Source organism: Chenopodium quinoa, unplaced genomic scaffold (assembly GCF_001683475.1).
Source record: "Chenopodium quinoa cultivar QQ74 unplaced genomic scaffold, ASM168347v1, whole genome shotgun sequence".
NCBI lineage: Eukaryota > Viridiplantae > Streptophyta > Magnoliopsida > Caryophyllales > Amaranthaceae > Chenopodium > Chenopodium quinoa.
The window spans coordinates 2,209,707-2,223,838 of NW_018742726.1; the positions used below are offsets into that span (position 1 = coordinate 2,209,707).

At 31.8% G+C, this 14,132-nt stretch overlaps 1 protein-coding gene across 1 annotated transcript; it reads right to left on the reverse strand.

The window, feature by feature from the left end:
* Positions 1 to 1,618: 1,618 nt before the first annotated feature.
* Positions 1,619 to 8,622, reverse strand: LOC110723287 (cytokinin dehydrogenase 5-like). The gene is made up of 5 exons (XM_021902635.1): positions 7,259 to 8,622; positions 6,925 to 7,052; positions 6,193 to 6,471; positions 3,623 to 3,885; positions 1,619 to 2,161 (listed from the first exon to the last, which is right to left on the reverse strand). The coding sequence occupies exons 1-5, from the start codon at positions 7,818 to 7,820 to the stop codon at positions 1,825 to 1,827; spliced, it is 1,569 nt and encodes a 522-aa protein (XP_021758327.1). The 5' UTR covers positions 7,821 to 8,622; the 3' UTR covers positions 1,619 to 1,824.
* Positions 8,623 to 14,132: the final 5,510 nt, after the last annotated feature.

Here is a 14,132-nt window from a genome sequence, read left to right on the forward strand (position 1 = left end):
GAAACAAAACCAAAAAAATAATAATCTAAAAAAAAAAATAAAGAACTGGAAAAAAATAAAAAAAATAATGAAAAAAAACCCAGAAAAAAAAAATTAATTAAAAAGTAAATGAAAAAAATAAAGGGGGGGGGCGTCTTACTCAGAAGCCAGAGCCACGGTGGCGGCGCCTGGGCAGGACGCCTAGGCGCCGCCACCGTGGCCCTGGTATCTGGGTAAGGCACCACCACCGTGGCTTCGCCGCCAACTCACATTTTTTTTTTTTTTTTTTTTTTTTTTTTTTTTGAAATTTAAAATTACCTTTCCACCGCGAGACCGCCTTTCCTCCGCCACCGGTGCCACCACTTTCTTGCCTTGCCGCCTCGACATTTTAAAAAAAAATTTAGAGAGAGAAAATGGGAGTAGAGAGAAGATGAGAGTGTGTTTTTTAATTTGTGGGCAAAAGTGTCATTTCACTTCAAATTTGTGGGCTTTATGTAGAGATTTGCGGGTGATGTTTAGCAGTTCACTGGGGGAGGGGGCGTAAGGGTTGTTTGATGTTGAGACTGATGACTCACTTCAAACACGTATGTATTGAATCAATCGTTAAAATCGCGTTTTCTTATAGTGTGAATCACAAAGACTTGAGCAATATTGAAAAATCACACTAAGTAAAAAGACTTGCACATTACATACGAAGTATATATATTTCGTATTATATATTAAAGTGAAGATTTGACTTTCAATTATTACCTTATACTATTTATCGAATTGATTCTCTTATTGTTCTCTCACCCATACAATAATTGATGAGAGAGTACATTAATCATAAATTATTATTGTTGCCAATTGCCACCAAGTCTAGTGCATGTCTCTCTCACTGGAACATGATTTTGTACCATGTTTCACTCAATATGAATAATGAATGTAACTATTTTTTTTTAAAAAAACAATAATGAATGTAAGTATAAACTGCAAGTATATTGTTATAATATTCTACGAGTACTCGAGTACTAATCAATCTACTTGTAATAGATTTAGTTTGATCGAAACATGTCCATTCTCATTATATTACCCTCTAAAATATTCATGAGGTATTTTATTTGCTCCAATATCACATCCATGTTCTAGCAACAATTGTTTAGTTGTTGTAAATGAAAGGCATAGTTGATGTCAAGGATATTCTCGAAAACTAAGTTTTTCAAGCCAAAACAATCATTTTCTCGTAGTGTATTTAGTACTCTTTCCGACTCTAAAAGTTTCCTACTTTGACTTTTTATGAGCAATCACCGTCTAAATAGAAAGAATGTTTTGAAACAAGGAAAGTACATACGCATTATTGTTGAACCACCAACTAAGTCCAAAGTATGTGTCTCTCAAATCAACCATAGAATGAAACATCCCAATCTTATAGTTGTGTGATGGAAAGAGGCCCCCCTCTAAGTTTATAAAGATACTAGCCTACCGACTGAGCTTCATAAAAACAAAAGACAGTGGCCTAGGTGCCTTAACAAATATCAGAAGGTGCCATATATATGCCCATACCAAAATAATTATACTTTTTTTTAACTTCTTACAATCTAGCTAGCAAGCTACTATATATAACATGGTTGTACAATCGTTGTATGAAAAATCGATCTTCTGTGCCGTGAAAAAAGAAATATTAGAAATTTGATGAGAATAGTAACATTTTTACTTAAATACTTTGTTAATAAATCCCTATTCTGACTAATCCCTAGTTAATTGTATGTACAAACTATATATTCAAGTCAGCAACCTAGCTACGTCATGCTTAATTGGTGGTACTAATCTGACTAAATGTGGTATATTGGTATGATACTAGTTTAGTTATCTCAAAGCAACATCATTAACATCGATAATTGATTCGAAAATGCGTTGTCCGGTTGCTAATATACGCTTAGGATCGAATTCCATCTTCATTTTGTAAAAATGGTCCCATTTGTCACCGAAATGGTTAATCCACTCTTGTTGTGTGGTGTAGTGAGGCAAGTATTGCTTAACACCAATCTTCGCCTCCTCACAAAACTTCAAAATCCTTCGGTTTTGATCGGTCAAGTACTCTAGGGTTTGTGTCTCTTCCCCATTCTCAAGTGCCGACCTAAGCAGGGCTACCAGGTAAAACACCTCTTCATTCGGTGTCACAACCGAAGTTCTTTCATCCCACCTACACCACAAACAATAAACATGGTTAAGATCTAGCTAGGAGAAGATCAATCAAACTTATTCAAATCAAACAAATGACAAACAACATATATACACTAGTTAATTAGAGTATTATTATTGCATTGATTTACATGTATAATTTGGATTAAGGGAGGAGGGACCCAAAAAGAGAAGGGTTGAAGGGTGGTTGGAAATTTGGAATTCAATGGTACAAAGAAAGGCAAATGTTCTTGGAATTATTACATGTTAATTAGAAAAAAGGACATGAAACCTTAGTGGGTCATATGAAGATCTTCTGACAAGAGAATCTCCTCAGGCAACTTGCAGAAACAGTGTTTGCCCTTTCTTACTTGTTGGGTTTCTATCAACAAAAAGAGCAGGCCTTTTCTTATCCTAACTGGCACTTGTTTCATCTAAATTAATTTTAAGTTGAATATATTAACTAATTAGTTGGGGCCTCTTGGTTTCTTGTTAATTAACAATCTCAAGCACCATTATTTCTTTTATTTGTTGTTAACCATTGGCTTCAATCTCCCTAAATTTGAATAGAACAAGACAAAAACTCCATCATTACACAGCTGGAGATTATTACGTAGTAGTTTATGTTGTACTAAGATAAAATCCAAAACTATAATAGTTAATTGAATCAATTCAATAACACTAAAAGGTTATTTAGTCGCAAAGAAAAGATAAGCTAGCTTTTACCCGTGTAAGATTGGTAACGCTAATTCACTTAACAAGCTAAGCAGCTAACACTAGACATATTTACCAGATACAGAGTAACAATATGTGAGCCTTAGTAACTAGTAAGGATCAAACATAATTTTAGATATTTCGACTCCCTATTAGTTGCCGAAGTGTTGGGTGATTAGCTTTGATATTATTGCTAGTGGAGTAGTGGCAAGTAGTTTAATTCAAGTGTGGAAAAGGGAAGCAAAATATAGAGTGACATAATAATGATGATATATAATCGTATTAATATGTAAGCAAATATGTAAGCAATCAGTGTCACAATGACAACATTGATTCCCTTACGATCATGTACATATATATACTTATATCAACATGTCACACACTCACACATACATACACAAAAAATATACCGTGAAAGAATCATGTAAGCCATTTTGCTTTGATGCTATCTTTGATTAGACATCAACAAAATCAAATTATGACTTCATTATGAGTCAATTCTCCAGTCAAATAATATCCACATGCATGCTACATGCAACATCAAAATCTATTGAACAATAATCTTATGAGGACGTTTTAAGTTAACAAGTTAACAACCAACTAACTGTATATACGAAGTAATAAGTTTTAAAATATCATAACACTTCATTGGAGTGGCGAATAAAATATATTTTTATTTGCGAAAAGGGTAGCTTTCGATAATAATTGAAGGAACGAATTTTAAACAAATTTACATAAAGAAGTTGACAAAGGGAAAGATTAAGCTTACTTGTGTTTGTTCATGGGATAGATGAGAATAGGTCCACTAGTTTTATTGCCCAAAATGCCCTTGAAAACTCCTTTGTCAAATTCATCAATCCTTGACTTAGGGACAAATAGGTTTAACCAAGGGTGTGGAACCTCCCACAAACCCTTGGACCGGAGTTTCAACTCGGCTTTGTGAACCCGGTCCAAGAAATCGACGTAGGGTAGATCGGTTGTGAATTCTGAAGCTGGTATAAAGTCAAGATTTTTCAATAATGCATCAATTTCCTGTTCAAAATAAAAATTAGCACGTAATTAGCAACTTAATTAAATTATTGTGTATGATACATGCAATACTTTATTATTATAAACAAACGTCACCAATAATTACAAGAATGTATGCATAACATCATAATGTAATTATAATACGAAAAATATAAGGTATTTAATTATATAGTATAAGTAAGAACACAAAAGCTGCTACCAAACAGTTGCTTTAGTGAAGATAAGTTTGATTCTTTCCAACTAATTTAATGATTTTATTAATACATGCCAACAATGACTGACTGACTGCCTAGATTGGGAATAATCTGGCAGGTGGACTGCTTAGATTTTGTGACGATTTAAGTAACAATTAAATTATTGTTTAATTAACTAATTATAAGCTATTAATAATACAAGTAAAAGAACCTTCTTCTCAATCTTACACTCAAAACTGCCCTATTTCTTTTGGTTGCACTAGTCGTTTTTACTCTACTCCGGTAACATAAAGGAGCCACCGGAACCTTCTCAGTCACGGATTAACACGGATTTTATTGACCACTCAAAACAGCCGCGGAAGCAATATACTTCCTCCGTTCTTTTATACTTGACATGTTTTGACTTTTACACTATTCACCACCCCTCGTTTGACCGTCTTTTGTGAATTATATATAAGCAAAAACATATTTATGTGGGATGTTTTTAAATTCATCTTAATAAGTACTATCATAATATATAACTTTTATAATTTTTACTAATGTAGATTTAAAGTTATTGCTCGTTAAAGATTTGCATTGACAAGCGTGATAAAAGAAACAGATCAAGTAAAAAAGAACGGAGGAAGTATAGGTTACTAATAAATTCTTATGGTTAGGAAACAATGCACTTAAAATGCTTAAAAGCTAAGGTATGGAAGCACTGACGGTCCATTCTAGGAAGAAAGTTAGGAGAATAATTTACAAGCATAAAAGAAAGTTTCAACTTCAAAAGAGAATTAAGATTCCTATGAGAATGAAATTAAAAACAATTTTTTGATGAATTAAAGTGATCTTGTCACAATTTTAAGAAATCTTTAGAGATTTATAACTCAAAAAATTGAGTTCAATTAAACTTTAAATCTTTCTTGGTGTGGCTGTGGTATCTTCTCACATGCATGCAGCCAAAGAAAGATGAAAGTAACCTAAGCTAAGTAAAAATAAAATTAATAAAATAAAGGAATCTTATGAAAAATGGTGATATTTATAGATCTTATATATTAGCCAGTTTCACTTTATCTTTAATTACTTTATTTTGTGAATTTATATTTTTGATAACCTAACTTCTGATCTCGATTGAAGGACTATAAAGTTTTTAAAAGGAGAAAATTATAAACATATTTTTGTTGAAATTACAACATATTTTTGTTGTAATTTTTTTTCAAATCATCCATATTGTTTCTTCTATAGACTTGCAACCTTAGTTTGTTGAGTGTACGTCACTAGATTGATTAATTCATATGGGTTGAGTATAATTCATTAGGTAGGAATACTTCTTACGGTAATTGCTAGATTAGATTGCATTTTTTTTTTAACTTAATGGACAGTGTATAATTCACAAAATTATTACTACTCTTACATGCTATTTTTATCTAAATAAATCAAGATGAAATTTGAAAGTAAACATACAACATTGAAAGGATATAATTCATTAATTATGTCATAAATTTAAAATAATTTTTAACAGATACATACAGATTCATTCATAATTATGTCATAAATGTAAAAGTATTTTGAGAAACACGTACATATCAACTCATAATTATGTTATAATTTTAAAATATTTTAAAGAAATATGTACATATTGAGTATATTTAATGTGCATATATAGCCTTAAAAATGACAATATATTTATGCGTCAATTTTGACCATATTAAGAATAAAGACCAAAAATAAGACTGTATACTTCAACAGCTGCCTAATTAGTGTCCCAATTAGTTAGCCATCAATTGCCAACTAGCAAGACCAACATGGCAACATTATATGGATAAAATCATAAAATGTCTCTTCATGCCATGCACGTTAGTATATGTGTGTAAAACTAGTGGCACATGTTGTCTATATAATATAACGGCACACTCAAAATATTCAATCACATCAATCATAAGAAATTCAATCAAATCAATCAATTAATACTAACTAATTAATGACCAATATTTTGTTTTTAACTATTTGACCAATAACTAACAATATTAGAACCAATATATTTCTTGATAACGCCGGGCAAAGAAATTTAACACCATTACAGTAATAAATATATAGATGAGATTTAATCACGTGATAAAAAAGAAAAGTTTACCTGATCAACAGATTTGGAAGAATCGAAGTAGTTCTTGGTGATCTCCAAGCAATATAAGACATCTCCATTATTAGAGGCACCAAGGGAGGAAATCTTGACGGGGTTTTTCGGTGAGAAAAATGAGGACCTCCAATTATTAATTAAACCTTCATCAACAATAACAAAACCTTCCACATAATCAAATTTTTGACTACTTGGTTTGTCATGCAACGATATTAGGTACTCTTGATCCTTAGTAAATGCCGTAAAATTGGAGTATAACACCCTTATCCAGCTCACCTACAAATCATAGAAAAAGGGTTAATTAATAAGTAGTGCTTATTACTGTAATTAAGCAATAATTCATTATAAAAATACAAAAAATATTGCAAGGTTTGATTGAATTAGTATAGTAAAATGTGTTTTTTTTTTTTTTTCTTTCGGTGCTGTCGTATAATTTGTTTTACTTTTAGGGAGAATTTGACATTGGGCTTAGTTTAAGCGGCAAAATATTAACCCTTCCCTTTTGAGTAACTAACAAATGGTGTCCCACTTTCATTATGTCAACTGGCATTTGCAAACACCTCACCTTTACAAAAATATTATTATAATTTGTTAATCAATTTCTAGTACACTTTATAATTATCAATCTTTATTCACCAAATTATTAGTTCTCATCATATTATCGACTCGAATTACGCTATTAATGTGAGAATTAATTTACAGAGGACGGGAAATGAGTGAAATGTATACCCGTTGTGGAGCAGGTTCAAGGGCGATTCTAGCACGAGTGATGATACCAAATTGGCCAAGACCTCCTAACACGGCATGAAACAACTCCGAATTCATTTTCTCGGAACATGTCTTAAGCTCTCCTTTTCCTATGCAAAAAAAGAATAAAAAAGGGTCACATTTCTTGCACAATTCCATGCAAAAAATAGAGTAAAAAGAAATTAAAAAAGTGTGAAAACAACGTGAAAAAATGAAACAACTATTATAAAGTTAATCATAACTACAAAAAAAAAAAAAAAAAAAAAAAAAAAAAACACAATAAAAATGAAAAATTATAGGAGTAATTAAATTTTACCTGTAACAACATCAAGCTCAAAGACGTTACTAATTTGAGGTCCAAAATTAAAAGCTTGACCGCTAATTCCAGCATTAGACAACGTTCCACCAACCGTTAGATACAAATAATCAGTCCATGATCTAGGTGCGAGTCCATACTCTAATGTAGACCTCAGCACATCCACCCATAACTCCCCTCCCCACACATCAACATACTCTTCTCTGACATTCACTTTGGGCCCACTCGGCCCATTTCTACCATCCCTCCTTCTCCCCATCTCTACCACCACCCCGTCCGCCGTGTGTGCCTGCCCGTTGATGGAATGTCCATGTCCACGGGCAGACACGGTAAACCCTGACGTTGATGTGGCGGTCTTAACAAGGTCCGCCACGTCAACGTCGGACCTCGGACGGAACACAGCTACGGGTTCCGTCCGAGTAAGGCGTCCGAAATCCACGGACGCCGACTCCACCTCATCCGTGCTGAGATGGAGTAACTCGGTGGGGCCTAAAGTCGTTAGCCCCACCGTAACTATCAATCTGTATATTGCTATTGCAATCAAAAATAACTTTGTTGCCATTTTTTTTTCCTCTCTATTTTTTAGTTTTGTTAGATGTTGTAATTTTTGGAGTTGGTTTAAGAAAGGAGTGTTTAAGAGGGGTATATATAAAGGAGAAGAAAAGAAGAGAAAATCTGTTGGCGTAGGATAATAACACTTTAAAGATTTAGGCAACGAAACAACATGCAGAGATTCTGATATAGGATTGAGAGATACGAGGAAGATGAGGAGAGAGAAAATAATAATGGGTCAGATTTTTCAGAAGGTTTGTTTGTTTTTCTGTTTTTTTTTTTTTTTTTTTTTTTTTTAACGGGAAGAGAAGTTCATAAATGAAATGGGCTAGATTAAAAATGGGGGTGTTGGTAGTGAATATATACATAGGACAGAAGAGGTGACACGTGGAGAGTCACATGTTGGGGAGGAAGGGGGGACACGTGGAAGGAAGGAAAGAGAATGAAGAGAGGGGAGTGGGGTCCAGAGATTGGATACGGAGGATCTAAAGTGGGGTCACATGCAGAGTAGGAGTTCACGTGGGAGAGTGGTGTGTTAAAATGACAGACTTAAGAGAAAGGAGGGCCGTAGTGTACAAGTCGACCAACATGAATGAAAATATGAAATGATGTTTCAAACAAGTTATAACTTAGAACTTAGGTCCTGTTCTTTTGAACTTCTGGGCAGAGTTGAACAGAATAGAGCAGAATAGATTTTAGCAAAATAGAACAGCTTTCAGCAGAGTAGAGCAGAACAACTTAAAAGAACAGGGTTTTAGAAGTGTTATGTATGTATCTACTTTGAAATAAGGGGTAATCAACAAGAAGATTTTGATGTTTGGATGCAATTTACATGTATATTATATCTGTACATGTTGGGGGAGGATCGAATCAAGTGGAGTGTTCTTGGGGGGTACGAATATTTATAGTCATCGTCCGGCCCTATCCTCTAGAAGTAATAGTCAGTATATATACCTGTATTTACATAGTATTGTTTTAGGATGTTTGGAAATATATTATGATGATTTTAATAGTATAGTATTGTACTATATATGAATATTGAAATTTATCTTAAATTGTTAGAGCTATTGGAACTAGGAATTTAAAATCGAATCTGATTTTGTATAGAATTAAATTAATATAACCCTTATCTAAACCGATTAAAATTAGATTTACAACCTACTTGTATCATTTGGTAGCAAGTTAATTGTAAATTAATGTAATTAACTAACACATCTCACCTAATTAAATAGATAGATCGAGCTAAATAGATAAAGCTATTTATGAACTACTTCATATGTTGTTAGGCTTACTTGCTTATATAAGTTAGAAACACATTTCATATTGCTTACGTCTATTGGGGCTGTTCGGCTCGGTATTATTTTTGGAAGAGTTATATTATGTATAGTGAATACATTTCGTTTGGTATATATATAATGATATGAAAAGTTGAGTTACAATGGTTAAATATCTATAATTTTAATAGAGGTTGATATGTTCAAATATTAACTCCCGTGTCTTTTTTGATCCAAGATCTGCTATTGCATCTTGATGCATCATTGTATGATGACATATGATAAACAAACAAAAAAAATGATTATTATCTGTAAAAATCATTCTATGTAGCATATAAGCTAATTTTATATACTTGAATACACCAAAAAAAAAAAAAAAAAAAAGAAGAAGAAAGAATTAAAAGTCTAAATAAATAGATGTTCGAAGATTATAGCTAATCTAGAGTTTTATATTATATATTGAAATGTGGATACTCCAAAGATGCTTCAATGTGATCATATAATTAAATGATCAATAAACTAATTAATAATTAGTAGTTACACAAGGTAGAAGACACTAAATTATATTGATGATGTTTGGACTGTGAATGAAATCATAAAATCTAGCTTTAGATTATAAGGCGGCCAAAATTAGTAATTTGATTGTAAATTTGTCAATATAACACCCTTATTAGTGGGGGCTACACAATTAGTTTAATGCCGTACCAAACTACCAACGATGCATATAATTTGTTACAGACTTTTTTACTAGTTGCATTTGACTATTATATCAAACGTGTGCCGTGTAACATTTCTTGCGCGACTAAAAAGGAAAAAAAATTAAAAGTTTGGTCCCAATAATTTTTATGCTTTGACCGCGGTTTTATATCATATGAATATATGATGGAGGTCAAATGTGAACACAACATATATTATTGACTTTATAAGTGGACATTTACCAAGTCCAAATTTATTTGCACGAACTCATATTTATTTAGTTATTTATTTTACGTGTTTGCTTTTTTAGGATACCAAAGTTCACTTTTTGCATTGCATGGTGGCTTTCATGGGAAATCATAGTGAAGTTTCATTATTTGGGCACTAATTATTATTTGGTTGACTTACCTTTTTATTGACTTAGATATACATGTAAATGAATGTGTATGTTGCTTTTAATGTGACTTAGCATAGTAATACACGTTTAATTAACTTGGTTGTGAAATTCAACCAATTAGAGTAAAACATTTAGAGTCTATATTAGAAAAAAAAATGTATGTGTGGTTAATCTTTCGGGTTGGTAGCCATCATTGGAGAGATAAGGTGAGAATTGTCATAAACGCATTACATGCTAGCTTAGAGAGATTAGACCTGATTATTAGTCGGTCGGGACTCGGCAAAAAAGTTGGTCCATTTCTGGCCAAAGCTTCGGCTAACCCCAGACCTAAGTATTATAACCCCAAAAATATATGCCAAAATCTAGTAATTCGAGCCATTTTTAGGACGGGCGAAAATTAAACTAAAAATAAAATTAAGTCGTTAACCCCCCTCCTCCAATTTCTTTTTTCTTTTTTTTTTTCCCTCAAATTGGGGCAAATTTCAGTTGGGGCAAATTTTGATCAGGTCTAAGAAAGATACTCAATCTTTTCATATACATCAATTTAGAAAAATGTGTGCAAAATTATTAAGTTCAAAGATGACGTATAAGTTAAGTTGATACTCCATATATCATTAAGGCTTTATTCTCAACCTTCACTTAAAATAAGGTGTTCTGGCCTAACTTTTTTTAGTTTGATATGACCTTGTCTGAATTAAGGCTTGGTGCTCATGCATGCTTGTAAATTTCATGGCCAATAACTGTTGTCAAGTTCAATCAATAACTACTAATATAAGTTTTGCTAAGTTATAAATACAAAATTTCATACAATTTCATGTTCTGATAGGGCTAATATAAGTACGATAAGATAAATGAAATCAAAGTGTACATATATCCAAATGACACAACAATAGACGAGTCAAGTGCTTTCGATAACCTTGCAATAATTGAGCAAACTGACCAGTATTCTAGACATTTACATTAGCAATAAATAAATTCCTATAATGCTTGTTAGCTAGGACTTATCTAAGAAAATTGTGACACCTTATCCAAACCTTTTTCCTGGAAAATGTAATGGCAATGAAAATAACAGTTCATTTGAAATAGTCTTTCAAATTCGTAAGACTAACATTTGACAAATCAGTCAACCTCGTGAGCCCCTCTTAGAAATTTGGTTGATCTTGTTTTAACAACTTTGAAATTTTCTACGAGTATATATATAATAATAATAATTAAACTTGGTTTAACATATTCAAGTCCATTTAAATATTAATAAAATAAATATTATTATTCTTGTTGCACTAGCACCATTTGATGTTTGTTATTGATCTTGATGAACACTTGATGTAGTTAAATATCCAAGTTAGGGTGCCTTAATTAATAAGAGAAAGAGTTTCAAAAGATAAATAATTGGTTAAAAAAAATTACCAGTTAATATTTTAAGAAAACAAACTTACAATACTATTGAAGAAATTATATGTACATAGCTTTTCCAAAATTAAGTACTTTGATTTTAACTTATTTGCAAAATGAATTATTAAAGTGTTTGAGACATCGAGGCAAACCTAAATATGAATAAAGTTACCTATGCTTAAATTGCTCTTGTTACAAGGTAATTTACATGGGCATCATTCACTCTTTGTTATCATCAAGAATGCTATCAAAACACCCAATTAAAAACAAGCTAAGATAATACTTTGTATATATATAATTTAATTTAGGTCCTTAACTTCACATTGCAAGCCTTAGCTTCTTGTTTTCGACTATATATGTATGTATATGGACTCACAAAACAAGCTGGGATTATGTAGTAATGACCCAAGTATCAACATAACTGCTTACGTTAAAGTAAAAGATCTTAAAATAAAGATCCCATAAGAAAGACTTGACCTAGTGCGGGTATTAATTGTGTTGGATGGTCTAGCTCCGATCCATGATCTGATCACTTAAATGTTAGAGATCAAATCCAACGTACCATATGCTATACGAAAGATATTTACATAGTACAAATTAAACTTTAGCAATAGTATGAATTGAACCCAATCTATCTAGGTTCATGCTTGCTAGATGAATTGTTTAGACATATATAATAAGCAATCCCTTCTTTGTTGCAACCTTGAACATTATCCACATGACAAGAGATAGGGAAAAGAGAATATAGCATGACATAGAGAATATATGGTTTTTTTCTTTATCTCCACCCTCATCCTAAGAATTTGACCCATATGGTTGATAGTTTGGCTTTCTTGAGGGCCATAACCATTTAATCTTTCTATTTTTTTTTTTTTTTTTTTTTTTTTGGCAACAATAATGAACTATGCACATAAACATAGATATTGGTCATAAATGCACATGACCAACTTTGTAGCAATAATTCAAAGGAATATATAATTTCCCATACATCTAAATAATTTGTCTACCTTTTAAAGAAAATTATTACTAAAAATGGAAAATTTACCCCTTGGAAAGTTCAAAAGAGGAAAGAAGATGAAGATTTATAAGATCTTAAGTAATTGGGCCACAGTTGGAAGTGTATCAATCATGGGTCATAGCAAGGATGCTATTGTCTCAAAATTGTTACTTGTATGGGAGAGTTCAACAGGCTTTATCATCTTTTCTCGTCAGTTTTTGTTAGCTATGAAGCTTTATGTGTGGCTTAGCTTTTATCTACACTTAGTTTTAGGTTTTTACGAAAGAATATTACATGGATATTATTGTATGTTACATGCAAAGATGCAATAGCATAGCATCTTCCTGTCTTGGCTCCTCGTTCTTTAATTATCATCAATTGAATTCGAGATCTACGGATCTTTGGTCGCTACTTTCTCTATCTCCATTTATCTGCCCCATAGACAACAATACGAGTATGTGTTTTGTTAAGATTTGGACCATAATTTTGCAAGTAAATGAGACATTTTAATTTTGCCTTTACTTTTGTGAGTGTATGCAAGTGAGGTAAATGATGGGAATATGGAATTATACAATAAAAAGGGTAATATTTAAGAGATGACCCAACATAAAATATCATGTCTCAAGATGTGGGTTTTTTTTTTTTTTTTTTTTTTTTTTTTTTTTTTTTTTTTTTTTGTGATGGGGTGAAATTTAGATTGAAGGGTATATAAAATGTTGAATTTTATATGTTTGGGTAAAAGTAAAGGCTAAAGGACAATAATTTGTGCATGTATATACCCAAATTAAAATCTCTACAAACTTATAAATTAATCTACTGAAATACTTCATAACTTTCATGCTTTATTTTTTTTTTTTTTTTTTGTTTTTTTTTTTTTTTGTTTTTTTTGTTTTTTTTTAAATAAAATGATGCTAATAGGCGAAGCTCATTTTCACGCTTTAGGTATAACCTCGAAAATTTGTCAATAAAGCTAAGTGATCTGATAAGACATCCATATTCATAAATTGACATGATTATAACTATTGCCAAACTAATAACATGCATTTGCTTATCATTTTTTAACGTACGTCATATTGAAAACCATCACCCACGCAAGCTAAGCACCTTTTAAAAAGAGTCGTGATAAACCACAAAAATTATGTACTTCCTTATAGATGCATAAGTAGATTAAAGTAATTAAAATTCGTCACACCTAATCTCCCTAATAAAGTTGAAAATGAAAAATTTGTCTAAGGACCACTCTTCTTTGAATTATGGTGCGTATTATTCAACTATTATATGCTATATGAGTCATATTCAATTTTCTACTATGACAATGATATATACTAAATAGTAAATAAAGCACAATAGGTTTGCTATTAATTTAACACGTTGATTCTTTCTTTGTTGCTCTAAGATTTTGATCACGTTTAAAAGTAATGCAATTGACATGCACTGCAAAGATATATAATGGTAATTTTGATTCTAAGTTACAAGATGAGTCGATAAGGAATAAGGATATTGTAATAGAGAAGGGGAAATTGATAGTAGAGTACTAGAGTATATAGGTTATGACGTGATCTGATG